This window comes from Panthera leo, chromosome D1 (genome assembly GCF_018350215.1).
Source record: "Panthera leo isolate Ple1 chromosome D1, P.leo_Ple1_pat1.1, whole genome shotgun sequence".
NCBI classification, from domain to species: domain Eukaryota; kingdom Metazoa; phylum Chordata; class Mammalia; order Carnivora; family Felidae; genus Panthera; species Panthera leo.
The window spans coordinates 88,029,296-88,054,084 of NC_056688.1; the positions used below are offsets into that span (position 1 = coordinate 88,029,296).

At 56.4% G+C, this 24,789-nt stretch overlaps 1 protein-coding gene across 1 annotated transcript in view; it reads right to left on the reverse strand.

Moving 5' to 3' along the window:
* Window positions 1-24,789, reverse strand: part of ABTB2 (ankyrin repeat and BTB domain containing 2) — a 174,182-nt gene that overhangs the window by 7,888 nt on the left and 141,505 nt on the right. The window contains exons 4-13 of the mRNA XM_042907241.1: window positions 12,823-12,975; window positions 11,349-11,514; window positions 8,432-8,521; window positions 7,570-7,671; window positions 5,104-5,200; window positions 4,762-4,897; window positions 2,832-3,061; window positions 1,267-1,445; window positions 777-882; window positions 439-541 (exon numbers count right to left, since the gene is read on the reverse strand). Coding sequence (XP_042763175.1) covers window positions 439-541; window positions 777-882; window positions 1,267-1,445; window positions 2,832-3,061; window positions 4,762-4,897; window positions 5,104-5,200; window positions 7,570-7,671; window positions 8,432-8,521; window positions 11,349-11,514; window positions 12,823-12,975 — 1,362 coding nt within the window. The remainder of the gene's footprint in view (window positions 1-438; window positions 542-776; window positions 883-1,266; window positions 1,446-2,831; window positions 3,062-4,761; window positions 4,898-5,103; window positions 5,201-7,569; window positions 7,672-8,431; window positions 8,522-11,348; window positions 11,515-12,822; window positions 12,976-24,789) is intronic.

A 24,789-nucleotide genomic window follows, 5' to 3' on the forward strand; every position in this document is an offset into this window, starting at 1 on the left:
TCCATCACCTGGCCGGTCACTGGGAGACGGGACATTTTTAAAATTACCGCAGCGCTCCCAAAATGATTCTCGGCAAATGGCGTCTTACATCACCCTGGACTGACAGCCGGGCTGGGCCCCAGTGCGTCCCCACTGCCCCCCAGGGGTGACTGTGATGCCTGTGGCGGGAAAAGTGACTCTTCATTCCCAAACATTTATATTTTCTAGCGAAAGCAGGAACTCGAACAGGAATACAACCTCAGGGCTCCTCCTGGAGAGCTCTGGTCCCATCCCCTCTGTCCCTCTGTCCACACTGTCTTGTGCCCCCTGTGGGCACCCTTGTGCTGCCTGTGGGGCAGCGGGACTCCATGGTCGCGTGACCCATCTCCACGGAACAGGCTCCTCTGTCACCTGGTGTCTAATGAAGCCACTCCCACCCCTCTTCCCGATGCAGCCTACCTGTTAGAAGCTGTCACCAGCAGGACTTTATGCGCATAAAACAGCTTTCCTTCCACTAGGAAGGTCACATCTGACATCTCCTTGTTGTTCAGAAAGTGAGGATCTGTGCCCAAAAGGAGAAAAGGGAAATGACTAGGCCCCCCCCCCCGCCCCCCCCCCCGCCCCGGTGCTGGGTAAGCATTCTGAGAGGTTGGGGGATACAAAGGGGAAGAACAGAGAAACTGAGGCCCAGGGCCTTGGCGCTAGGAATGGGGAACAAGAGACAGACAGGGAAAGATAAAGGAAGACAGACAAGGAGGGGGATCTGGAAAGGTCGGGTGGGCAGGGGCAGGCCTCACCTAGCCTGGCGGGCAGGGTCTTCCGGATCTCTGGAATGCTGGGGACCGGGCTGCTGCCATAGCAGTGCGTGAAGATGGCAGCCAGCTGCTGGGTGACGGAGTCGTTCTGCGGGGCAGGGGCAGAGAGAGGGCCTGTGAGCTCGCCCGCCCGCCATGGCCGTCTGTTTATAGCTACAGACACGTCAGGCTAATTTCAAAAGTCCAGGCCTGGATTAGAGCAGCCGCTGTCTTTTATTCCTCCTGGATCTGGCTTGGCAAGAGATGCCTGTTCCTCCATCACTGAATCCCCAAATTGCTTTCCTGGCCAGGCTCCAGCCCCGACAAATCCACGGCCTGTGGCCTCGGCAGCCAGGCAGTGGGAGTCTGGGTGTGAGGGGTGCGGGAGGGTGCCGGTGTCTGTCTGCCGTGTGTCGGTCTGCGTGTCTGCGGTCTGGGCCGGGGCCCTGGAACCCGGCAAGCTCAGGGTGGGAGCCTGCCCAATGTCACTCACTTTGCTGGTCTTGAGGATGTCGAACATGAGCTGTAAGCCCTCGGTCACCAGCTCCTCATTGTATTCCTCCTCCTTGATGGAGCTGAAGTCCCGCAGGAGGCTCTGCACCACCGAGTACCGCGACTGGGAGAAGGAGGTCCTCAGGGACTCGATCCAGACGTGCAGCTTCCAGGGGACGCCTGGGCGCAGGCAGGGGAAGGGCAGGCCTCAGCAGAGCGGGCCCTGGACAGACCCCCCCCCCCCCCGCTTTCTCGGCAGGCTCTCCCGCACTGTGCCCCCTCCGGTCCCCTAGCATCCTGCCCTGTCCCCTCATGCTGAGTGGCTCTCTCCGAAGCCAGCTGTAAAGAGCTTCCTTTTGGCCTGACAGGCTTGCTGAGGTCAGGGGGATTTCAGGTTCTCATCAGATGAGGGAGAGCCGGCCGGAGTGCCAGGAACGTGCACGGCTCAGCCTGAGGCCACGCCAGTCCCACCGTCTCTGGGGCCCTGGAACTACTTACTGGGAAGACCTATTAATTATGAGGGATGGCCAGGTGGACTCGGATGCCTAGAAAATAGGCAGGACACATAGGCAGGCCCACGCCTATCTAAACGGCTGAAATGAATCCTGACCTACCTCAGAGGGCTTTTACCAGTGCTCAGGTCACTGGCATTCAGTGGCACATAATTACTGTGTACCAGCTCCCTGGAGTGTGTCAGTGAGGCCATAAAGTAACTTGAAACTACTTTGTGAAGGTCATGACAAAAACTAGTAATTTTCCTGGTAATTAGAGACATAGCTTCTTACCCCCCAGCCTCATATGGATTTAAACAAAAAAGGACGGATGGCAGTCCCCAGGGACACATGACTTAGGTGGCATTAGCATCCTCAGTTTGCTGACTGTAGATGGGAATGATACACCCATTTTACAGTGAAGAACACTGAGCCTGACCGGCCGCAAGAAGGTAGCATGGCCTCCTGCTCCCCTGGCCAGTGCTAGGGGTCTGTGTGTCGTGGCCCCTGTGAGAGCAGGGACACCGCTGCCATGCACCAAGCGCTCGTGGCGAGCCAGAGCCAGGCCCTGTGCCTCACGTGACATCACACTCTTAGATGAGGACCATCAGAGCCTGTGGAATGGCTGGGACCTCACCCAGGTCTGTCTGTCTGTCTGAGCGGCCTCCCTGGTGGAAGGACAGTCCCACAGACTTGCAGACCCGAGGAGTGGAGAGTTTGGCCGAGTGACAGGAGAACATCCAGGTGACCGGAAAAGTTGACTCAACCCCGGGGCCGCACATCCCAGGCCGTGACCAGGCCCTGGGGCGGGGAAGCTCTGACCAGGGAGGATGAAGGGCCTGAGGCGGGGCGATGCCCTCAAGATGCACCTCTGCTGAGGACTGAGGCTCCGGGCAGCTCCTGTCCTGGCCATCAGCCATCAGGCCTGCGTAGACCGGTCCCACCCGGTGCCCTGCTGCCTTGTGGCCCATCTGCCCCTCTGGGCACCGCCCCCTTCCTGTCTGCCGCAGAGCAGGAGGGCGCGCGTGCGCGTGCGTGCACACGTGTGTGTACGTGCATGCCTGCGAGTTCTCACCCAGCGCCCTCAGCTCCATGGTGATGTCCACGTAGCCGTGCTCAGCACTGTAGTACATGGCCTCCTGCAGGGCCTTCGTACGGGTCCGGCTCAGCCGCACGGGCCCCTCACTGCCGCTGCCCTGGCTGGACGCGTCACTCTCCTCCACACCTTCAGCCAGGATCTCCTCCAGGGACAGCACGTCCGCTTTGGCCTGCTGAGGCTGGGTCAGGAGCTTCCTCAGGACGTTCCTGCAGGCCAAGGGACAAAGGAGGGTGACGCCTGAGGTTCTCACCATGGACGGAGCCACCTGAGGTGCCTTCCAGAGCCCCGGGGCCCATATGGGAGCTACGGGGCACCTGTGGGCACAAAGTGCTCACGATCTCCCCCTCCCAGGCGGGCTGGGCCAGGCCTCCCAGCGCCCTCCATCTGCAGCCGCCCGAGGGAGGCAGGGAGGGCACCGGGGCCTCCCCTACCATCCTGGTACTACTAAGTCATGGGCTTTGGGGCCAAGCAGGCCCCGCCATTTTGCCTGTGTGATCTCAGACAGGTTGTTCTATGTCTCTGTGCCCTGACCACTCTGTCACCTACAGAACAGGGTGCCAGCCTCACCCTCCTCCAGAATTAATGCCAGGCCAAGGTGATGGCATCACACGTAGAGCCTGATACATAGCGGTCCTCTGAGATAGCAGCCAATTTTACTCATGGGAAGTGTCTGAAACATAGGACATGCTCATATTCATTTGTTTTTCCTTCCTTCCATTAGGAAGAATGACCTAAAGTCAAGACGCCTGTTATACAGAATTCAGCGTGTAGAACGTTAGACTTGACGTAACGTGTTCCCATGTACTGGTGCACTTAACCCCGTGAGATCCCATGGACGCTGCCATTCATGTGTGATGAATACAACTTGCTCAAGGTCACCCTGGGCAGGAGTACAGACTCAAACCCAGACTTCTGGTTCCATGCCCCAGGCTCATTCTGTCACATCCTGTGGCCTGGGATGGCTGCAGCATGGGCAGGTCCAAAGGTCACCTGGGGGCTGAGCCTCCTTCCGGCGGCAGCCCAGCCCAGCCCCCACCCCATTCTGTGCTGGAGGTCATGTTGTGCCATGCAGAGACCCCTCTGAGAGACTCGGGGTCATCCGGAGGTAGCTCTGCTCACCAAGTTTACAGAGCACCCACTTTGTGCCGTGCACGGGTATGTAAAGGTGAGCCAGCCATGCCTGTCCCCGATCCGTGTTCCAGAGGGAGTGGGTAGCAGGTGAGTGGACAGACGGTCTCCACACAGGGTGAAGAGGTTTTGAGAAGGGCGTTGGAGAACAGGAAGTAGTTGTCCCGGCTGCCCCTCCCTTCTCGCCCCTCCCCTGCCTTCTAATAACCTCCTCTCTGTCTGACTTTGCCCCCCAGAGCTGCCGGATGGTTCTGGGCTCAGCCCGCTGCCTCCCCGCCACAGCCCTGGGCAGGCCTGGCCCCCACAAAGCAAGATCCGCCATCTGCTCTGGCAGCGGGGTGTGATTTCCCACACGGCCGCCAGGAGCTTCTTCGAGGCTGAGCCATATGCTGTGCGAAGGCCCTGGGGGTCCAGGAGGCCACCGTGGGCCCGGAGAAGAACCACTGAGCACAGGAAGGGACGTGGCCCCGAGATGGGTCAGTACTGGGGTCTATAGGAAATGGGAGAGCCTGCCCTGGGTGTTGGGAGACCCAGGCTGCAGTCCCGGTCTGCCGGGAACGAGCTGGGGGGCCTCTCCCAGCAAGGGGACCTCTCTGCCACCCAGTGTCTCTGGGCGTCCAACATCTGAGGTCTCTCTGCTGGTCGAGGACCTGCTCGTCTTTCTGGGTGGCTTACATGCACAACTCCCATCTGGAAAGATCTCTAGCTCTTTTGCTGCCCCTGGGGGAGCCTGTTTCATGCTCCCACATCGCACGGGGCGGGAACCCCAGGTGGGTACCTGTGGCCATGGGCGGCTGAGTGGCTGAAGCAGTTCATATCCTCATGGAGGGAGGAGGCCATGCCATTGGCTTCCAGCATGCTGAGTAGGGGATCAGCGCCTCGGCTCAGCAACAAGCTGACCAGCTCGTAGTTCCCTGGAAGACAAGGCCGACGAAGGATGCTACCACTGCCCACAGCACCGCGCCCGTCTGCTGGCCCCCGCCTGGGTGCCGAGCTCTAGAGAAACACTGATGAATGGGGCCAGGGGGAGGCCTCAGAAGGAGGGGTTTCAAGGCTCGCTCCAGGGATCTGGGCACGGGGCCGCAAGTCCAGCTACGGGCCGAGCCAGCTGTATACCTACCAGCTGCAGAGGCTAGCTGCAGCGGTGTCTCTGTGTAGCTGTCCTCACCGCCAGTCACTGCTGAGCCCTCCACGTGGGCACCGGCATCCAGGAGCAACTGCAGGGCACAGGACAGGACACGTCAGTGTGGCAGGGAGTGTCTGTGAGAAGGGCCTCGACTAGTTCCCTCTAGGCATGTGACCGAGACCCTACTCCCCCTGGGCAGCCGAGGAACTGGGACTTTAGAACTTGGAGTTAGCCTCAGGGCTCCACGTTTCTAGAATCTTCACCTCTATTCTTGTGACTTTGGACCAAGCCCCTAAGCCATGGGGACATCTGAACTGTTTCTCACTTTTAAATGCTTTCCTGGGGAGGGACGCCTGGGTGGTTCCGTCAGTTAAGGGTCTAACTTTGGCTCAGGTCACGATCTCGTGGTTCACAAGTTCGAGCCCCATGGTGGACTCAGAGCCTGGAGTCTGCTTCAGATTCTGTGTCTCCCTCCCTCCTTGCCCTTCCCCGGCTCGTGCTCTCTCTCTCTCTCTGTCTCTCTCAAAAATCAATAAATGTTAAAAAAAATTTAAAAAAATGCTTTCCTATGACTTAATTGTGGTGACCTTTCTAAAAAATTATGCAAATGAACAGAGTGGAAAGTATCATCCCAATCCAGCAGGGGAAACTGAGGCGGGGAAACTGAGGTTCTGGGAGGCAGCAGAAGTAGTGGGAAAGGCACAGGTATTAGGGCCAGAATGAGCCAAGTGCCAGTGCCGGCCACCAACCAGTCAGGGACCTGGGGCACAAACCTCAACCCCTCTGGGCCTCGGCCTTCCTCATCTGGAAAATGGCAAGAGGCCGTTGATACGAAATGGCACTCAACCCACCACGGGGATCCAATAACCAGAAGGTTCTCACTGAGAGGTCTGGCAAGCAACCCGGGGCTGAGAGGCGCAGGACTGGGGGGAAAGCTTGCCATTCAGGGCGCCTCTCTCCGTGCAGGCAAGGGGAAGATGGCCCGGGGCTGGCGGATACCCGGCAGTTCCAGCTGAGCCGGCCTGGCTTTGCCTCGGGGCAGGGGCGGTGTCTGCACTGCCCCAACAGGCCACCACTGGCTGCGTCTCACCTCCCCTGACCTGACCAGCTGCTCCGGTGGGAGCACTTCCATCCTTCCCGGGTTTCTGGACACCAAACCCTCCTCGGAGCCTGCACCCGGCAGGCCAGCCTGCACGGCAGCTGTCCCACACCCAGAGACCAGGTACGAGGGGTCGAGGCTGCCCTCCACGCCTCCACTGCATCTCCTTTCCGGGTGGCTTACATGCACAACTCCCATCTGGAAAGCTCTCTAGCTCTTCTGCTGCCCCCGGGGGAGCCTGTTTCGTGCTCCCACATCACACGGGGCGGGAACCCCAGGTGGGTACCTGTGGCCATGGGCAGCTGGGAGGCGGGGAACGGCCGTCAGCTGGAGGCTCTTGTCAGTCAGAACCCAGCTGTGGCTGCCGCCTGAGCCGGTGTGCCAAGGCGGGGGAGGTGGAGGCCTGCCCGATGGGGCGAAACTGGGCACCAATCCAGGCAAGTCCAGGGCACGGCCCTGCAGGCCGGTCTGGGCTAGGCTGGAAGCCTGCTCGGGTCGTTAGGATGGCAGTAACCAAAAAGCAGGCAGGATAGGGCAGCGGGCCTGGTGAAGACCACTCACTGAGTCACTGCCACAGCCCAGGGCTGTGCTGACAATGATGAATAGCCTGGACATGACCCCGGCCCTCAGAGGACTTGCAATCTAGCAGGCAGACAGACAGACAGACAGACAGACAGCAAGGTGTAACGCGAACTCCCAGGAAGGGGCGTGCAACCCTGTATACCCCAGTGGCCTGAGGAGCAAAGGAGTCTGGGAGTCGAGCGGCAGTGTGGCTGGTGTCCTACCCGGGGTGGGACGCCGCTCTGCTCTACTTCTGGGCCCGAACCCCATCCTCACACCGGCCACAGCTACCTTGGGCCGAGGTGGGCACCGTGTGGCGTAGCCTGGCTTGACCCCTGAGCTGTGCCCCTCTGAGTGCCCTCAGGAACTGGGAGACTGAAAGACTGGGCCTGTTAATGGGGATGGGCAGAGCCAGAAGGATGCCATGATACCGAGCCGGCTCTGGGGGACCATTCACGAGGGAGGAGAACGAGCTCGAGGTGGGGGTGGGGGGAGATGGCTGGAGGAGGGAAGACAGAGCACCTTTGCAGCTTCCAGCACGCCCCGGGACTCCCTGGCAGACCCGGAGATGCCGGCCAGGCCTGCTACTGCTCAGGCCTGGGTCTTACTTGCTGAGGCCACACATATCCTTGTACGAAAGCCCTCTGCCTGAACAAAGTGGGGGGCGGGGTGGGGCCCGCCCTGCTGACCCGGTGAGCTGGCTCTAAGCAGTACCTCTGCTCTCTCTGATTCCAGGCGGCCGCTCGCTTGGGCCAGGCAGGGGCTGTGTCTGGGGCCCGGTGCACCTGGCGGAGGCTCACCTGGACTACAGAGATGTGTCCGTGCAGCACAGCAAACGTCAGCGATGTCCAGTGCCGGCTGTCAGGGTGGATGGAGGGGTGCCTGGGAGAGTTGCTTGGAACCTGGAAAATGCCACGGATGAGCAGTTTTTGCGGGCGAGTGACATTCCTGGGCAAGATACACATGCGCCTGAGCTAAGGGGGGATCCCGCAGGGACGGGGACTAGGAGCCAAGTCGAGTGCTTTCCGGGTTCAACCGGCAATGTCTGCCTGGAGCGCTATGTAGACAAGGCTCAAAAGGATGTTTAAGGGCGCCTGGGTGGCTCGGTCGGTTAAGCGTCCAATTTCGGCTCAGGTCATGATCTCGCGGTCCGTGAGTTCGAGCCCCGCGGCTGGCTCTGTGCTGACAGCTGGGAGCCTGGAGGCTGCTTCGATTCTGTGTCTCCCTCTCTGTCTGCTCCTCCCTCACTCACACTCTCTCAAAAATGAATAAATGTTTAAAAAAAAAAAAAAGGGATGTTTACTTAGCGCCGCTGGCCCTGGGCAGATCCACCGCAGGAAGGGCACCAGGCCGCAGAGGGAAGCAGAGCTAAATGCATCTGGGGACGGTGGATGCGGTAGGGGCGGGAGGGGACGAGGCTGGTTAAGAGGGACCGGTGTTACGGTAACAGAACCATGGCCATTCTCTCCACTCACCCCCCCTGCTCTCAGACACAAAGCCCAAATTTGAGGCAATGCCCTTCTGCTGTTATCTCCGTACCCATTCCTCCAAGAACCATTTAGCCGGTTGTCCAAAACACTGCACCCAGCGTGGCTGATGGACAGCTTGGGTGCTCCCTTGCTGGGCCAGCAGCCCGGCTGTGGCTCTTTGGGGCCTGCTCACCTGGATGTCCAAGTTCGCTCCCGCGTCAATCAGCATCTGGACCATCGCTTCATCCCCAGCAGCGCAGGCATACATCAGCGGCGTCAGACCCTGTGTGAACCAGAGGCAGACGCTAAACCATCTGGAAACAGACACAGTGACACGTACTCCACAGGCCTCGGTCCCAGAAACCACCGTCCTGTCTCCTGCTTGACTCGGCTGCTCGTCCTGAGCAGTCCTGTGTCGTGGCCCAATCTCTGCCCTTTCCGGGCCCACTGGACACGCCACACGTGAAGGGTGAGCAGGGGACGGTTCCACAGGCACCGTGGGACCCAGGGGTGAGGAGCCCGGGCCCCGCGGCCGGACTCGGGCACAAAGGTCACCTCTGCCACAGTGAGCTGTAAACTTAGTCCAGGTTACTGGTCTCCCTCTGTGCCTCAGTTTCTTCATCTTTAAAAGGAGGATAACGACAGTATCTACCTCAGAGAGTTGTGAAGAATACGAGTTACTACGTGTGAAGTGCTCAGTACAGAGCAAGCTTACCTTAGGAGCTACCTAATTAAAAGAACACAGCGAATGACCCCATCCCTGCTACTATGTCACGCTGCCATAGCCTAACCCGGCCCAGGCCCTGCGCGCCTAATCGCCGTGCGAAGTGCTTCACATGCAGTGTCTCATTTAGTCACCGTAATATCCCTGTCAGGGAGGCTCTATTCTCACCCCCACTGTACAGACGAGGCACAGAGAGACCCAAGGCAAGGTCACACAGGGTGCGGGAGGAAGGGCTGGCCCTGGAACCACACCCGCCTGAGCTGTGAAGCTCACGCTCCGAAGCTGCGCTCGGAGGGCGGAGAGGGCTCTGCCTTGACCATTTCGTGCTACTGAGCAAGTCAGCACTTTTCCGAAAGCTGAGGCCCAGTCCCTACCTGCGTTTGGGCGGACGGTTAGTGGGGCCGCCTCCTGGCTGGGAATCTTTCTCCGTGGCCAGTAATAGCAAAGACAGCAGTGGAAAGTGTTATTCCACAGCTGGATCCTGGCAAGCGTTTGTCTGGAGCCCTGCGATGTTATTTATTAGGTTATTTGTGTGTAGACAAGATCTCCTTACCTCATAAATCCTTGCCTAGTGCCCAGAGATAAAGAAATGGCCTGACATTAGTCATGGGCGAGAGGGCTGTTTACCCACAGATCATTCTATAAATACCAAGGTTGAGGGAACAACAGGATCGAGCATTTAGAGAGGAGCCAAGCGCTGCAGAGTGAGGCTCAGGCTTTGTTTCAGCCCCTGCCGCACACGCTCGACTTCTTGTTTCCCACACATCTGTGCACGGTTCAGCATTTAAGTCGGGGGGTCTTGTGAGAAGCAACTGTCAGCCCCATTCCCGAGGCAGGTACAGGAAGACGGCTGGTGACCAGCGCTCACAGATAACCGCTGTCGTCCTCGCGAGGACAATAGGACCCAGAACAAACATTACTGAGCCTTAACTATGTGCCTGATGCAGACGTGGCCCCTAACCCTACGGGGCAGGCACCGCCGGCCCCCTTTGCTGGGGGCGAGGCAGCCCGTCCGAGACACCAGGGCTTTGACAGTGTGGATGGCCCTGCGCCCCGAGGAGGAAGAGGATGCCCCAGGACAAAAGCTCCTGCAAGGCCCTGGGACCTGTGCTGACAGAGGCGCCCCAGGGAGATCTGACGCCCAGCCTGTCGCCTCCCCGCTGCCCTGCCTCGGCACCTCCCCGACCCTACCCCAGCAGGTGTCCTGACTGCCCCACCTCCGTGCTCTTGCTCTCCGGGTCATCTCCTGTCCCGGGAGTGCCTGTCCCATTGCTCTGTGCTTCATCCCCCTGCTCCTCCCAAGGCAAGGTCCTCCTGGCTCTGGCTGGGCTTGGACCCCTCCAGGGGACCCCCTCTCCCGCCACTCCACCTGACCCGTCACCAGTCCAGGGCCACCCGGCCTTGGGGTTGACCTGGCACATCAGCCCGCCCTGTCCTGTGCTGTCATCTCGTGGGAGAGCATTCCACCCAAGCCCTCCGCTGTCACCGCGCCTTCCGCACACTTCCGTGTGGCCTTCCAAATTGCAGTGCCGTCACCTCCATGGCAAGGACTCACAAGGCCGCGTCAGATAAACAAACCGGACAGTGCCTTGTGGCGAAGGGCCTGGAGTCAGATGGCTTATAAGCCCAGCTCTGCTCCTTGCTAGCTGTGTGACCTTGGGTAAACCAACTTCTCTGTACCTCAGTTTCCTCATCTGTAAAATGGGGATAATGATAGTACGGACATCATAGGGCTGCTGTCAAGATTGAATGAGTTCATCTGTGCAAGGCGCTTTGAACAGTGCCTGGAACATAGCAGTGAGCTCTATAAATGTGAGCTCTTCAGAGCAAAAACAATAAAGCAAACAAAAAAAAACAAGTTAAAGTCTATCTAAAACTATAAGTCACTTCCAATGCTTCCTTTTCCAGCTCGATTTTACTCCTTAGCACTTTTCACGAATATGCTCTGTATTGGACGTTTCTATTTCCTAGCACGTGTTTGTTTGCCTGCTACTGCCACCAAGGCGGCGGGTTCCACGGGCCTGGCACGCGGGAGGCGCACGAGGTGCCCTAAAGCACGCCCTCGTGACTGACGCCCAAAGCTGGAAATCCAGCTGACTCCTCTGGACTTTGTCCCAGCCCTGAGCCATCTGGGACAGCCTCCAGCCCTCCAGACAGTGGAGGCAGAACCTCCGTTACAAGGGTTTTCCAAGGGGTGCTAGGAAGGTCTTCGAGCTGACGTCTCACCAGGAACAGGCAGGGTGCGATTTGGGAGGCCGCCCGTTTGTCAGCAGCACAGAGCTGAGCGGCTCTCAGGTTTGGGACAGAAGGACTGGGCCACCACCCGGCAATGACGAGGCCCCGACTCTGTGCCCTACGCCTGGCTAGCGGAGCTCTCCGCACGCACCTGGTCGTCCATAGTGTTCACCCCGTCCGGGCCCAGGGCCTCGATCGCCTGGTTGATGAGGTCTGTCCTTCCGCAGTTGAGCATGCGGAAACCCAGGTCCTGGTTGAATTTTTCGGTAGCCGCTCGGGCATCCAGCCTCCGGAAGGAGCTGAAACAGCACTCGGGTCTGTGCAGAAAAGACCCACAGGTGTGTGAGTGTGACCATGTGTGACACTTTTGGCTAGGACATCGCCCCTCAAGGAGACGTGGCACAGCTATGCCAGGCTGAGTGGGGGGACGACAGGGCGGATGGGAAGGACGGGAATCGCTATTGGATCGGCAAAGAATGGCCTTGTCGTGCGCCATGCTGCCAAGCGTCCATACTTCAGTTCTTCTACACACACGACACAGAAGAGCTGTCCACCATCAGGGAACCAGGTCCCATCAGGAATAACCCACCAGGGGTTCAGCCTGAGGAGGAAGCAGCTCCAGTCGGGGTGTGGACTTGGCAGTGAACTTCCTGCAGGGAGAAGGCTGCACCCGGCCTACGGGATGGCCACTGTGGCCAAGTTCCAGTTCCTGGCTCTACGCCCTCTCTCCTGAAGGCCTCCCGAGGAGGCCCAGAATTACCAAACAGATGGTGGAGAATGGCCCAGAAGCCCACTGCCATCAAGCCATCCTACCAGGGAGGGTCACGGATTAAAAACCACGTCTACAAGAGGGTGCAGGACAGGCTTCCCATAGGTGGCTTCAGCCTGGAGCCCTGGTTGGACCGAAGTGTGGAAAGTTCACGTCCCAGAATGACTTTGGGAATTTGCCGTGGAGACAGAGGAGGCTATAACTGGGGTTGGGGCAGAGGGTCAAAAAAAAAAAAAAAAAAAAAAAAAAGATGCAAGGCTCTCATAGAACAGTAGCCACAGAAACCATTCTTCAGACAACTTTAGGAGACCAGTCCAATACAAGATGGCCATGCCGGGAAGGAAATTAAGAGCCACGGCTTGGGCCATATAGACCTGGGTTCAAATTTAGGCAAGGCCGCTTTGCTAGCTGAGTTTCTCCATTTGTAATATGGGCTTTACAGCACCCCCTTCTCTAAAGTCGTCCTGAGGCTCAAGATAACACACGTGAAAAGGAAGGGCTCAGCCCAGCGCCTACACCGGGAAGAGTTCAGGAAAACAGTGGCAAATATAGGAACAGAGAAGAAGAGGGACCCGCCTCTGCTGCTCGTGCCCAAATATCCCAAAGAGCCAGACTGTGAGAGCTCTCCTGTCCAAACTCAAACACGTGTCTGCTCTGTGCACCTGACCAGCGGCTTTAGAAGATGAACCCAGAAGGCAGCCAAGGTCGGGAGTGATTAGTTCTGACAGGCGTGGTCACGCAGGGGCACCACGGTGGGGGGATGGGGGGGCCCTCCCAACCTCCAGGAGCGGGAGAGGCGAGGGAAGCCCGGCGCGGAGCCCAAGCCCTTCAGCCTCACTCCTCCCCAGGTCCGTACTTGAGCTGCCGGGGCTCACAGTCCAGGCCGGGCAGCAGCAGCCGGGCAGCCTGCCGGATGTCGCCGCTGTCCACGGTGAGGCTGCGGCGGTGCTCCGCGTAGGTGATGGCCACGCGCATCCACTCCATCAGTGGCGGCAGCAGCATGAAGGGCCTGTGAGGCAGCAGAGAGAGAGGGTCAGGCCGGTGGGGGGCCCCCTCCCACGCACGCTCGGCGAACGGCTGTAGAGGCCGGTCACCAGTAACCTTCAGGCTGAGAGGTGTGGAGGGCGCTGGCTCCCTCTCCTCGCTGAGACCCCAGTGTGTCCCATTCCACAGACACTGTCCTGGGTCGGGAGAAATTCCCATGATAGGCCACGTGTGGAACTGAGGGCCTGAGGTGACCAATGAAACAAGGCGTTTGCCGGTGCGTCAAGTTGGGAGCTCCCATCCCCCCTCCCCAAGGAATTCAGATGGGGTCTCCGGGTCTCTGTCTGCAGAAGGGAGAGACTGCCTCCCGGGTGGTGGGTGCGTGCAGGGGACAGAGTCCAACAGACCCGGGCGGGCCCCCAACCCAGCTTTGCCGTTAGCAGCTGTGTTCCATCACCACAAACACAGCCCGGGCCTGCTCCCTGCACCTGTGAGATGGGGTACCACCTGCTTCTCAGGGCTGTCGTGAAGCTGTGTCAGATGATGTGGATCACACTACACATGCATAGTTGATGTCATTCCTTCCTCAACCTGCACCTGGGCTGAGGTGGGCCCCACGTCACTTCCTATGACAGGCCAGAGCTGCCTCCGCTCCAAGTCCTACGGGGAGGAAGAGTCTCGGGGCCCAACACGAAGAACCCACGGCCACAGTGACGTGGGGCGCAAGGTGGAAGCACGGAGAGACTTCTGCTCCTGAGGCCTCTGAGTTGCAAACTCCAGGGGGCACCATTCCCAAGGTATTCCCTGTGTCACCAGGGGGCGCCATGCACAAGGCATGTGACTGGTGCCCCGGGGCACCAGCTGCACCTCCACGCAGGGTCCTGCCCTCTCCCTGCCCCAGGCCCTCCCACCCCCATCGTGCTGGATCTACATTTCATCCGAGAGCGGCTTTCCTCCTGTCCTGCCCTCCTGTCCTCCGTGAGTTCTGGCAAGTCTCCCATGGCGAAGACCTCCTCGGGAGACCACTTCACAGTCCAGTGGATCTCACTGCCGCGGGCGGCCCTGACAGCCAGTTTTCAGCTTTATGACTCGATGGACAACCAGCCTGCTCTGCCCACAACATTCCTTGCCTGGTCACAAGGGTGAGGCAGCCCTGGCGCGCTGCCCCTTGTGGCTGTTCTCTCTAATGACAGCCTGAGTCCACCTCTTGTTCCTGTGTGTGCTCCCCGCCCTCCTGATGCCTCCGCACCCCACGCCCTCCGACGTCCTGGGCTCCTGGAGCATTAGGCCTCTGCTGTCACCACCATCTTACTCCTAGACATGCAGAGAGGTACTGTGACCGGGAAAAAGACTTCCATTCTCCTTTTTCAGTCACTAAGTCAGTTGACTGCAGGGAATCAACGTCGAGACCCTCAGATCTCTGGTCTCAGGTTTCCGAATGCTTAGGATATTGTCAAAATTTTAAGAGCTTCTCTCATTGAGGACAAACGATGCTTTTATTTATTTTTAAACAAAATTAAACCGGATGTAACCCTGCAGGTGGTTACCTGGGAAGCTATTTTGACATTCTGGGCTCTGTCATTTCAGAAAATGTATCAGGGTCCAAGTGTAGTAACTGCAGTGGTGAGGACGAGTTATGGGCTGGGGAAGCCTGGCTGGTCCTGGCTTCAAGGGTGCCCTCACCCCAACCCATTTCCAGTCCTGGCTCATAACATTCACCAGGACACAGCAGACCAGCAGGCACCTGCCCTTCCTACCTCCTCAAGAGAATGAATCTGCTCGCGCCTCGGCCCGTCTAAATCCTGTTTAGCCTTCAAGGCTCAGTTCCAGTGCCACCTCTTTCCAGAAGCCCTCCCACTCCAAGATCCAAGATCCCTTAGAACTTGCTCTTCCATCATTGGATATGTCTCATCTTCCTGAGTAGACTATTTTGCCTCAGGACAAAAACGATGGCTTGCTCATGCCTGTGTACTCCCAAATATCCCCAGCATGGGACCTGAACGTAACAGGTCCTCAATAAACGCTGGCTGAATGACTAAAAGTATGGCCGGGCTTCAGGAACTTACTACGATGCGTCTAAGTTTTTAATTCTGGACCAACTCCTATTTCTGCCCAGAAAAGAATGGCATGTAATTTTCAAGGGCACAGTGTTGACTTGCTAGAGTGGGAAAGCCAAGACTCTATGGAAGAAGCCTGTAGAATGTAGGAAGAAACAACAAGCCATTTGTGCACTACTCCTCTGTTTATAACAATTTTCTTGATTATATATGCCCATTTGAATTCTCTGTAAATATTCTTGGATTTTCCAATTTTTACATTGCAATGCTAGAAGGCAAACTCAGAGACATGTTTCTATATATAACAGTCCTTTGGATCCAAGGGGAAGGCTTTATCTAAACCACCAGCATTGGGACTGAAGTATAAATGAAAAGATAGTTCATGGATTTGCCAGCCATTCTTCCCTGTTGTGGCCAACAGCCAAGACCAAGTGCCAAGTACGGTCACAGAAGCTCCAAGTGGCATCTCCCAGCTGCACTAGGGGAAATCCAAGAGGGAACTTGGGGAATCACCAAGTCTAATCAGATGGTGTTATGATTCATATGCTCTGTGCCTCTTAGAACTCAGCACATGAAAAAAACAGTATCAATAACTTTGGTGGGCAGGTATTGGGGATTGGCTCATTCAGCCTCCATTTTGCTGTCTTTGTTGGAGACATAAAAAGCTGAAAACTACACTTCCCAGACTCCTTTGCAGCTGGGGTTCTGGATGCAAATTAGGTTTTGCCATTAAGATGTAGTTCCATGAGATCTGGTAAATGGATGTGAGACAGAGGCCATACTTGTGCCCCCTTTGCCTGTTTCTGGTAGCAAGCCAGGTCATGAAGCATGAGGTCTATTTTTTCTTTTCTCATACAACATTCCAGTGTCCATTTTCCACCTTCCTGAGTGCTTCAAAGGCAGTGGTAGTGTTACTGAAAGTGACGACAGAGATTTCTTGATTGCAGCTTCAGTCCTGAGTTGCATTTCCAGGGAATGTCTCAGAGGGAGCAGTCCCCTTGGTTGGATGAGTTCGGTTTTGTCCTTGAGCCTGATCCTTGAGCCCTTCTAATGATTCTGTTGGCATCTAATTCCCTGCATTAAATCCCTTCCTGCTTAAAATACCTAGAGTGGTTTCTGGTTCCTGAATTGAACACTGGCTGATATTCTCAACACACTGAAATCCTCCAGGGTTAAGAGTGTCCCTCTGCCTCTGGGGTAGTGGCTGGCATCCACCTGTCCACAAACAAGGCGGTACCAGCCCCCAAACTGACTTCTTCAGGCTCTTTTCCTTGGCCTACCCATTGACCCTGTGGTCCAAGAGAAGATAAAATGACAAGCAATTCATGGACTTAGTAACATCCTTCCTTTAACCTGTGTGTTCCAGGCTCCTATTTCCTTTCTGGTAATTTCATCTAGCCCACTGAACATGCTGAGAAGCTGGCCTGTATTTCTGGACATTCTGGAAAATCCCTATAAAAACTCCCATCTGTACTGGCGGCGGCTACATCCTAACTGCAGGGTGAAAGGGCTCCAGAGGAGCAAGGCTAGGAATGACTGACATCTGCATTGTCCTCAGGGTCTCCAGCTTTTATTCCTCCCAAAGAAAAAGGCTGTTTCCCTCCTCTTGCCATTCTTCTACGCTGAGCTTGGCCACAAGCCTTTCATGGCTAGGGCGGGCATCTGCTGTGCCCGAGGCAGGGAGAGGGGGCAGGGCTGAAGGAACCCCCTTTGTGCTGCCACTCTGTCGCCAGGTTTCCCCCTCGCTGGGTCCAGTACCTCTCAATAGTCGTTCTGGAGTGTTCTGGTCACAGGACGCCCTTTGTACTCTTACAAATTATTGAGGCCTCCAAAGAGCTTTTGTTTATGTGTGTTATCCTACCACTATTTACTGTATCAGAAATCAAAACAGAAAATGTTAAAACATCTGAACATGCAAGTTCACATCCCCCATCAGCCATCAGTGATACTGTTATCACACATCACACAGCCTCTAGAAAGCTCCCCTGGACATTTGTGGGGAAATGAGAGTGAAAAGGCAAATAACCCCTTCTTATTATGAAAATAATTTTGACTCTATAGACTCCTGAAAAGTCTCAGGACCCCAGGGGTTCCCAGACCACACTTCGAGCATCACTACCTTAAGACAAGTCTGTTCTTGGGCTGAGCATGGGGCTGGGATTCTGCCTCTGGCGGCACACGGTCTGGCCATTTCCACAATCGTGTATGCTTTGAATGCACCTGCCTGGCCCAGCGAACTGAGGCTCCTACCCCCTGCCCCGCAGTGTCCTCACTGGGAGAAAGCCTCCCTGTCCTGGAAGCAGGTGCATTGACTCTAGAACCCGGGGCAGATCAGTATACTCTTTGGGCCTGTGTTCCTATTAAAGAAGGGATGTCAGTAGCTTCTAGGTGTTTTCTCCATTGTGAGAATCTCTTTTGCAGTCTCCTAGACTCCACATGACAATAGCTGTATCTACTCTGCAGTGATCAAGTCTGTGGGTTCTAGAGAGGACCTCCTGGGTTGGGATCCGGTGTCCCTCCCAATGAACTCAATCATGATCCTGCCCAAGTTACCCCACCCTCAGCCTCAGCTGTCCCATCAGCAAAATGGGTATAGATAATAGGACCGCCTCACAAGAAGCATGTATGCGAAGTGCTTAGCACAGCATTTGGCACACACCAAGTTCTCAGTAGAGGTTAACTATTAGTACTACGTTAGTATCTGCTGATAGAGAAAACACATACTAGCAAAAAAGCCTCTAGGAATCTGGTCCTACTAAATGCCTCAGCCGTGGCCTTCTTCAAGTCCAGCCAACTCTCCCCTCCCCCGGCCCTCCAGCAAGTATAAACACGCAAAGCTTGCAAAAGCCTGCCAGCAAACTGCCCATCACCCACTCCGTCCCAGCTCATAAAACAGACAAAACAAATGCAACCACCATGTTGAGTGGGATCCGGAAGCTGTTTCTGGCAGTGCAGGTTCTGGGCCTTGGCAGTCAAGGATCTCACACAGGGGATGGGGTGACAGCAAGGGACACAGACTCACGAACGTGTGAGGTGGGAGGCGGGCATGGAATTACCGCCAGGGACCTGCACCCCCCTGGCCGCCCCAAGTGCTGTTGGTGGCCTAACCCGCATGAACACACACACATCAGGTGGGGTTGCTGCTGTGACAAATCAAGCCACCTAAAAGGGTCATTGACTGGAAGTGTGTGTCTTTCTGTGCATAAAACAGCCACTACCGTCACCTGGGAATGTTCAGGAAACGTACCAGTATAAACGGGGCTTCTACGTGGAGAGGCTGGGAACTGCCTGACCAAGTCCTCTTAGTTGCTAGGGGAGGAAACAGAAACCCCACGAGGCCAAGTGTCTCATCCAGCAGCAATGGGGAGACCAGATCTACGTGTCATGACTCAGTTTCTCCTCATATCTCTTTAAATGAATCATATACCTGAGCCTGAGTATATCAAGCCAAGGATCTCATAAAGCCCTTTGACGGGGCTGGGCCTGCAAAAGCCATTTTTCCCCCTTAAAAAAAAAAACGAAAGAGAATAAACTTCTTAAGGCTTGGTTTTAAGAGGTCCCTGCAGCCTGGAAAAAAAAAAAAAAACCCTGCCCCACTCAGCAAGCATATGATTTATTGGGATTACAGCCCTGTAAGCAGTGTCTTAACAACATGGAACAGGAAACGACTCTAATTTCCAGCTCAAAGCGGGCTCTGTTCTTCCCGGAGGTGGGCAGCGGCCTCAGAGAGAGAGGCAGGTTGGCAGAGGGGCACAGGCCCGTAACTGGTGGCTGTGCGACCCAAGCCCTGGGCACGAGAAAGCCTTGTGCCTCTGTCCCCAACTGGCAGGTATGTCCCCCCCTGTGCCCACCTGTGAGGAAGCGGATATGAGCACGCAGGCAGCCCCACAGACGTGCCCACCGGCCGGGCAGGGCCTCAAGACCTGGCCTGAGCTCAGCCCTGGGAAAACCGGGCTGTGGTTTCTTAACTTCCACTCTTGGCAGGGAGCACGGAGGGCTCGGGTGCGGGCCTGGCTCTGGGGGCCGGGAGGGCTTGGGGAGGTCCACGCCGCCTCAGGCTCACTCTCTAATGAGATTTCCCCACTCCCCAGTACGCCCAGCCCACCCTGCCTGTGTGCACCCTTAGTACGGGCGAGGAACCTCACAGGGGCCCACCAGAATGTCTCCCACCCTCAGCCCTAAATTCTTCCCCTGACTTTGCCCCACCTTCAGCTGGGGCCCCCGCCAAGCCGTGGGGTTGCACAGGGTGATCTCCCCGCTGCACGCACTGCTCCCACGTCCCTCCCCGCCGTGCTGTCCGGGCTGGGGCTGCAGAGTGGCACCATCAGGAACCGGCTAAGAGGCCAAGCTTTGTCCAATGGAATGCAGCTCTTCTCTAGGAGAAGGCCGGCTCTCCCATGCCGGCTCTCCCATGCTGGCTCTGAGGCCTTCACCACAGGTTGCCTAAGATTTCTGAGAGCCGCTGTGGCCTCAAACACCAGGCCAAACCGTCCAGGAAGGAAAAACCCACTGCTGTCCCACCAGAGTCAGATGCTACTTGCTGCACAAAGGAAGCAATTCTAGTCCGGTTCACATCTTGGACTAATTATTTTTCTAGAATTGCTTGGTAAACCGGAATGGTTTGGCCTAGCTTGGAGTCAGAGCTGGGACCCCCAGGCCTATCTTCTCCACCGGCCCCTCCGCCTCAGGACCTGGAGCGGCTGACCCACGGCAGAGTCTCCCCGTGGGGTCAAGGGACCGCTGTCAGAGGCAGAGCTCAGGGCTTTCTGAGGGGGAAATACACTTCTCTTATTAAAACTCACGTGTTACAGGTTAGAGGTGCTAAAAAGCCCTGTACTTGCCCAGATACGCATATGGATATAAATTTAGAACACACCAAGTCAGGAGAAGCTGTGAGCAATTTCTCTGCCTCTTCCCGGTGACTGCCCATCAGGCTCCATGGGAGCCACGAAGTGGGCACTGGGGCGGGAGGCCAGTCGTGTGAATACTGGGGCATCTTGGTTTGGCTCCTGAAAACAGAAAAAGAGGCTCCAGGAAAAAAGAGAGAAACACGAAGAGCTAGCATCTACAGAGCACGCTAAGCTCCTGGCACCATTTCAAGCCCTTCACATCTCTTGACTCCTTCGATCCTCCTCTCTGCGTCACAAAGCAGGTACTATTATCCCATTTTCCACACGGCCAAACTGAGGGCTGGAGAGGTGAAGTAACTTGCCCCCAACCACGCACCTGGGTAAGAGGCAGAGCTGGGATGCAGTCCCTGGCAGTGTCCCCCAGCCCCCGAGCTCCTACACGGTGCCTTCCGCTGTCACTCAGCGTAGAGAATTGGCCCTGGTCTTCTACTTTCTGCACTCTTCCTCATCCCCCTCATCTTAGAGGCACAATAGCCCCGTCTTTTGTCACCCAGATTGGACCACTTTTGAGGGGAAAAAGGAGTGTCGTTGCCAAGGACGCCGGGACAGCAGGTGCAAGCCGGAACCAGCTCAGGCGAACCGAGACATCCGGTCACCGTCGTGTCAGGGTGCCTCGGTAAAGCACAGCCCCTGGCTCCCGCCGTCCACCCAGGCAGTGGGAGGCCTCTGCCCACCCTGAAGCAGGCCCTCCGCACCTGCACGGCACGTACCCTACTTGTCAGGGTCTCACTTGTGCCTGCTTTCTCCCCAGACTATAGTTTCTCGAAGACAGAGACTTCCGCTCGCGGGCACGTCCCATCCCTCAGCACAGGGGCCCACGTCAGAAATCTTTGAATTGGTAAACGTGTGGCATGTTCCTCACTCCGGGAGGCAAAGCCCTCTGGCTGCTAACGTGTTTTCGGGGATCTGCTCTCACTCCAGAACTCTCTGCAGGGCTCCAGAGTTCTTCCCAGGGGGCTCCGAGTGCTACGAGGTCGAGGGCATCTGGCCCAACTCTCCGCAGGCAAACGAGCTCGTGAAATGGGGACCTGCTTCGTCTTTCATTCCTGGAGGCTCGAGTCGGCTTGGGTATTGGCAACGGGTTCCCTTCAGAAAAAGAAAATACTTCCCAGATAAAAAGACAACCATTTCACAGGAGGATTTTCTACCCAGGAGCAGTTTCCTGGGGCGGGGCTCAGTTGACTGGGGCTCAAGCAGTTTCGGGGTGGAGGCGGGGCCCAGCTAGGATGTTGTTGTGGAGCCTTCCCAGGGAGGGAGACGGCACATGTAGTTCTGCAGATGTCAGTGTGGCGCTGCGCCTCGGTGGAGGGGACCCAGCCATCTGTCTTTGGTAAGTGGGCCTCACTCCAGGGTGGCATCCGTGTGGGCGAGACGGTGCGGATTCCAGGGGAGCCGGCACACGGGCCGCCACATCTCCGCCCTCTCTCACGCCCCAGGGAGGGCTCCCGAGTGCTGTGAGGTCAAAGGCATCTGGCGCATTTCTCAGGCCCAACCTCCCCGCATGGTGGCCTCATGGGCAGGCAGCGGGTCCAGGAGGCCAGAGTAGCACCCTTCCCACACCCCTGGCAGGGGGCGGCGTGAAAGCGGGCCTCTCTCCACTTCACCGGGGTGCGGCTCCCTTGGCCTACGGGCCACACCTCCCCTGCACCTCACCTAGGGAGCTCACTGCTGCCATGTGCAAGAGCCCTGACTGCCTCAGCCGTGCCCGGCGTCTGTGCCGACAAGAGACCACAAACTCTTTCACCATATGGAAGCCAGACGGGCGAGGGCTTCCGACGTGATCACAAACACAGTGAGGGCAGTCGCCACCACCCATCAGCCTCTGCCAAACAAGGCAGGCTTGGGAAGAGGCTGTGGCCCCGCTGTCCTGCTGATTCATCTCACAGACCCCTGGGGCGGGGCGGGGGGGGGGTGTATTTTGTTTAGGGTCTCTGGATAGCATTCCTGCTTGGGTTCAGCAGAGAATAATCACACAAAACTTGCCTCCCCTTCCTCCACGGTCTAAGGCAAAAAGATGACCCATTCACACTGTCAGGTAAAGAGTTTCCAGAAACTTCTAGGAGGAGGTAGGGGTATGGGGCTCCTGAGGCCTGAAAGAGATTAAGGGGGGAATTCCTGACTGGCAGCTGGTGGCTTTGACCCAAGCCATAGATGGCAGGACACCCAGCCAGTGCAGGCTCCTAGGACTGACCTTGCTTTCTGCACCCACATCCCCACTGCAGCTTCAGGGAAGACTCCGGCACTGGCTTCTGGACAGTAAAGTCATATTGCTACCATCTGTTGAGGACCTACTATGTGCTGAGCAAGCATAAGGTCACTCTGCAAGCATTACCCTCTTTCTAATACAGCCACCCTGCAGGGGAGGTATAATTATTGGTGTGCATTTTACAAATGTGGAAACTGAGGCTTTGAGAGGTTTGGACATACGTCCAAGGCCACATAGCTAGCCAATGGCAATCTTTCCGGCTTCAAAAGGAAAAACAAACACACACAAGATTCTAGGGTCTTTCACGAGACCAAACTGCCACACACAAGATGCTGTGAGCCTGCTAGCTGGCCCAAACCCGGGAGGCAGGCAGGCTGGAGAGAAGGCTCGCCTCAGTGGCTCACCCAGGCCCCACCCGAACTCCCAGCGTCTATACCCACAACCTCACCTCATCAGCCTTGAGGTCCGCAAGGAATGAATGGAGGGCTGGGCCGGGCCCCAAAGCCTCAGGTGTATTCTCTAGACCTCTCGAGAGTCTTTTCCCCCTTGATGTCCAATATTAAAGTAGCAAAGCAGGGGCAAGTCCCAGACGGCTGTCCTGTCCGAGGTGGGGCATGAAAGTAGGGCCAGAAATCAGCCAGACCTGACCGCATCTCAGCTGCTACCCTGTCCTCATCCTCAGTTTCTGGAATGTCAACAGCTCAGCCTTGGAAGCCACTGTTAAGAAAGCAGAGTCCATTCCCTTTAAAGCTGGGACTTCCCAGCACCGAGGCTCTCTGGGATCCTGGCGGTACTGCAGACAAAGGGGATTGTGGCTGCCGCGTTACAAAAACACTCCCAATGAATGAAGCCCCTAGGCCTGGCAGTTCCCAATCTTCTTTTCTGTGAGGCCGGGTGGCCCCAACAATGGGGCAGGAAGTCAGACGCAACAGGCAGCCCCCGCGGGCGCTTGTCAACGGCTGGGCCAGGATCCTGTCCTGTCTCCATCCCCCGTTATGTGGCACTGCCACTTCCTTTGTCTGCCCCCCGTCCCTGGCTCATTCCTTGTCAGGGGCTGGACAGATGCCCACCCTCAGGCTGGCCACCCCGAGCCCGTGAACTCACGACTGCTGGGGAAGAGGCCCCGAGTAGTTGAGGGCGAGCTGCCTAAATCACGCTGGGTGGAGGGGGTGCTGACCAAGAGACCTGGCTCCTGGGGTCTTGCCTCCTCTCTCCTGGGAGGCGGGGGGAGACCCAGCACCCCTGACGATATGAACGCTGCGCTATCGTAATCAGACCTCCCTGCCTGAGCTCTGATCTGCCACTTCCTAGATGTGACCTGGGCGGCCCCTTTTATCCCTTTTAGGCCTCAGTCTGCTCATCTGTAAGTGGGAACAGTAATGGCTTCCTCCAGGAGCTACTGTGAGAGCTAATCAGAGAACTGTGTATGCAAAGTGCTTTATAAACTATAAAGCTTTGACTAGATTCTTCTGGCCCACGTGAAATATATCGAATCACTCCCCAGCTTCCATACTTAGCAACAGCAGTCCATCTTGTGTAGGTGCTATGGGCAAACCAGCATGCAAGGGGCCCGGGTACCCCGCTGACTGTGGAGTGTTTGACCCTCAGTCTGCTTGGTCTTTGAACCAATGGGAGGATGAAATCCAGTTTTTTAAATCCTTGGGTGGTGGGTTGTGATAAACCTAAAGTGTGTACACATCACTGTTCCAAACAGTCCTCACTGAGGCCTTTGTGACATCTGGTCTACTTCTTCTCTGTCGCTCGCCTGGCTCCCTGGCTCCTGTCAGGCCTGTGTTAAAGTAAGCAAAGACAGGGGCCAAGGGGGGGGTACATGGGAGGGAGAACACACACACATGCTGAGTAGATGCGATGTTTAAGTTCACTATTGTTTCTGGATTATTTATGCATTAAACACAATTTCGTTACTTTAGGCCTTCCAGAAAGTTGAGGAAAACAGTAATTATACTGATAATCGCAGCTCCCACATCAGAAGAGCTTACTGTTCACTACTTCCTTTAAATGTATCACCTCCCATGATTGCCACAAAAACCTCTGGAAGCAGATCAAGTCATTTTCCAGCTGAGAAGTTGAGGCCCGAGAAATTAAGTATCTTGCCCAAAGTCACCCAGCTAGGGACTGGCAGGGCAGAGACCCCATGTGGTAGTTTGACGCCAGTGTCCAACCTTTAGGCTCTTTGTCCTATTTCGATAAGCGAACAAAGTATTCAACTGCCTATTGAGTGCCAGGCACAGTTCTTGGTGTTGGGCACAGTGGGAACAAAGCTGATCTATGGTACATTCTAGAGGGTGAGGAGAGGGGGCAGACCATTAAGTAGACAAGTACGGAAGAGCCGGGTAACATCGGGTAGAGGAAGGTGCTCTGAAGAAAAGAAAAAGTGGGTGAAGTGATGGGGAAGGACCAGGCGTGGGAGGAACGACCCCTGCACACGGCAGGACCATAAACAGCGGGGTCTTTGCTCTGCCACTTGAGAGGTTACATACTGGATGCACGGGTCTGGGGAACACAGGCAAACAAGCACTAATTCACCCAATCGCCATTCTGATTTCTTTTCCTTCCACTTTGGGTAGCAGATGGGAGATTTAATGCACAAAAACGGGGAGAGGAAAAGAGAGAAAAGAGCTTAACGCTGCAAATCTTCTTGAAAT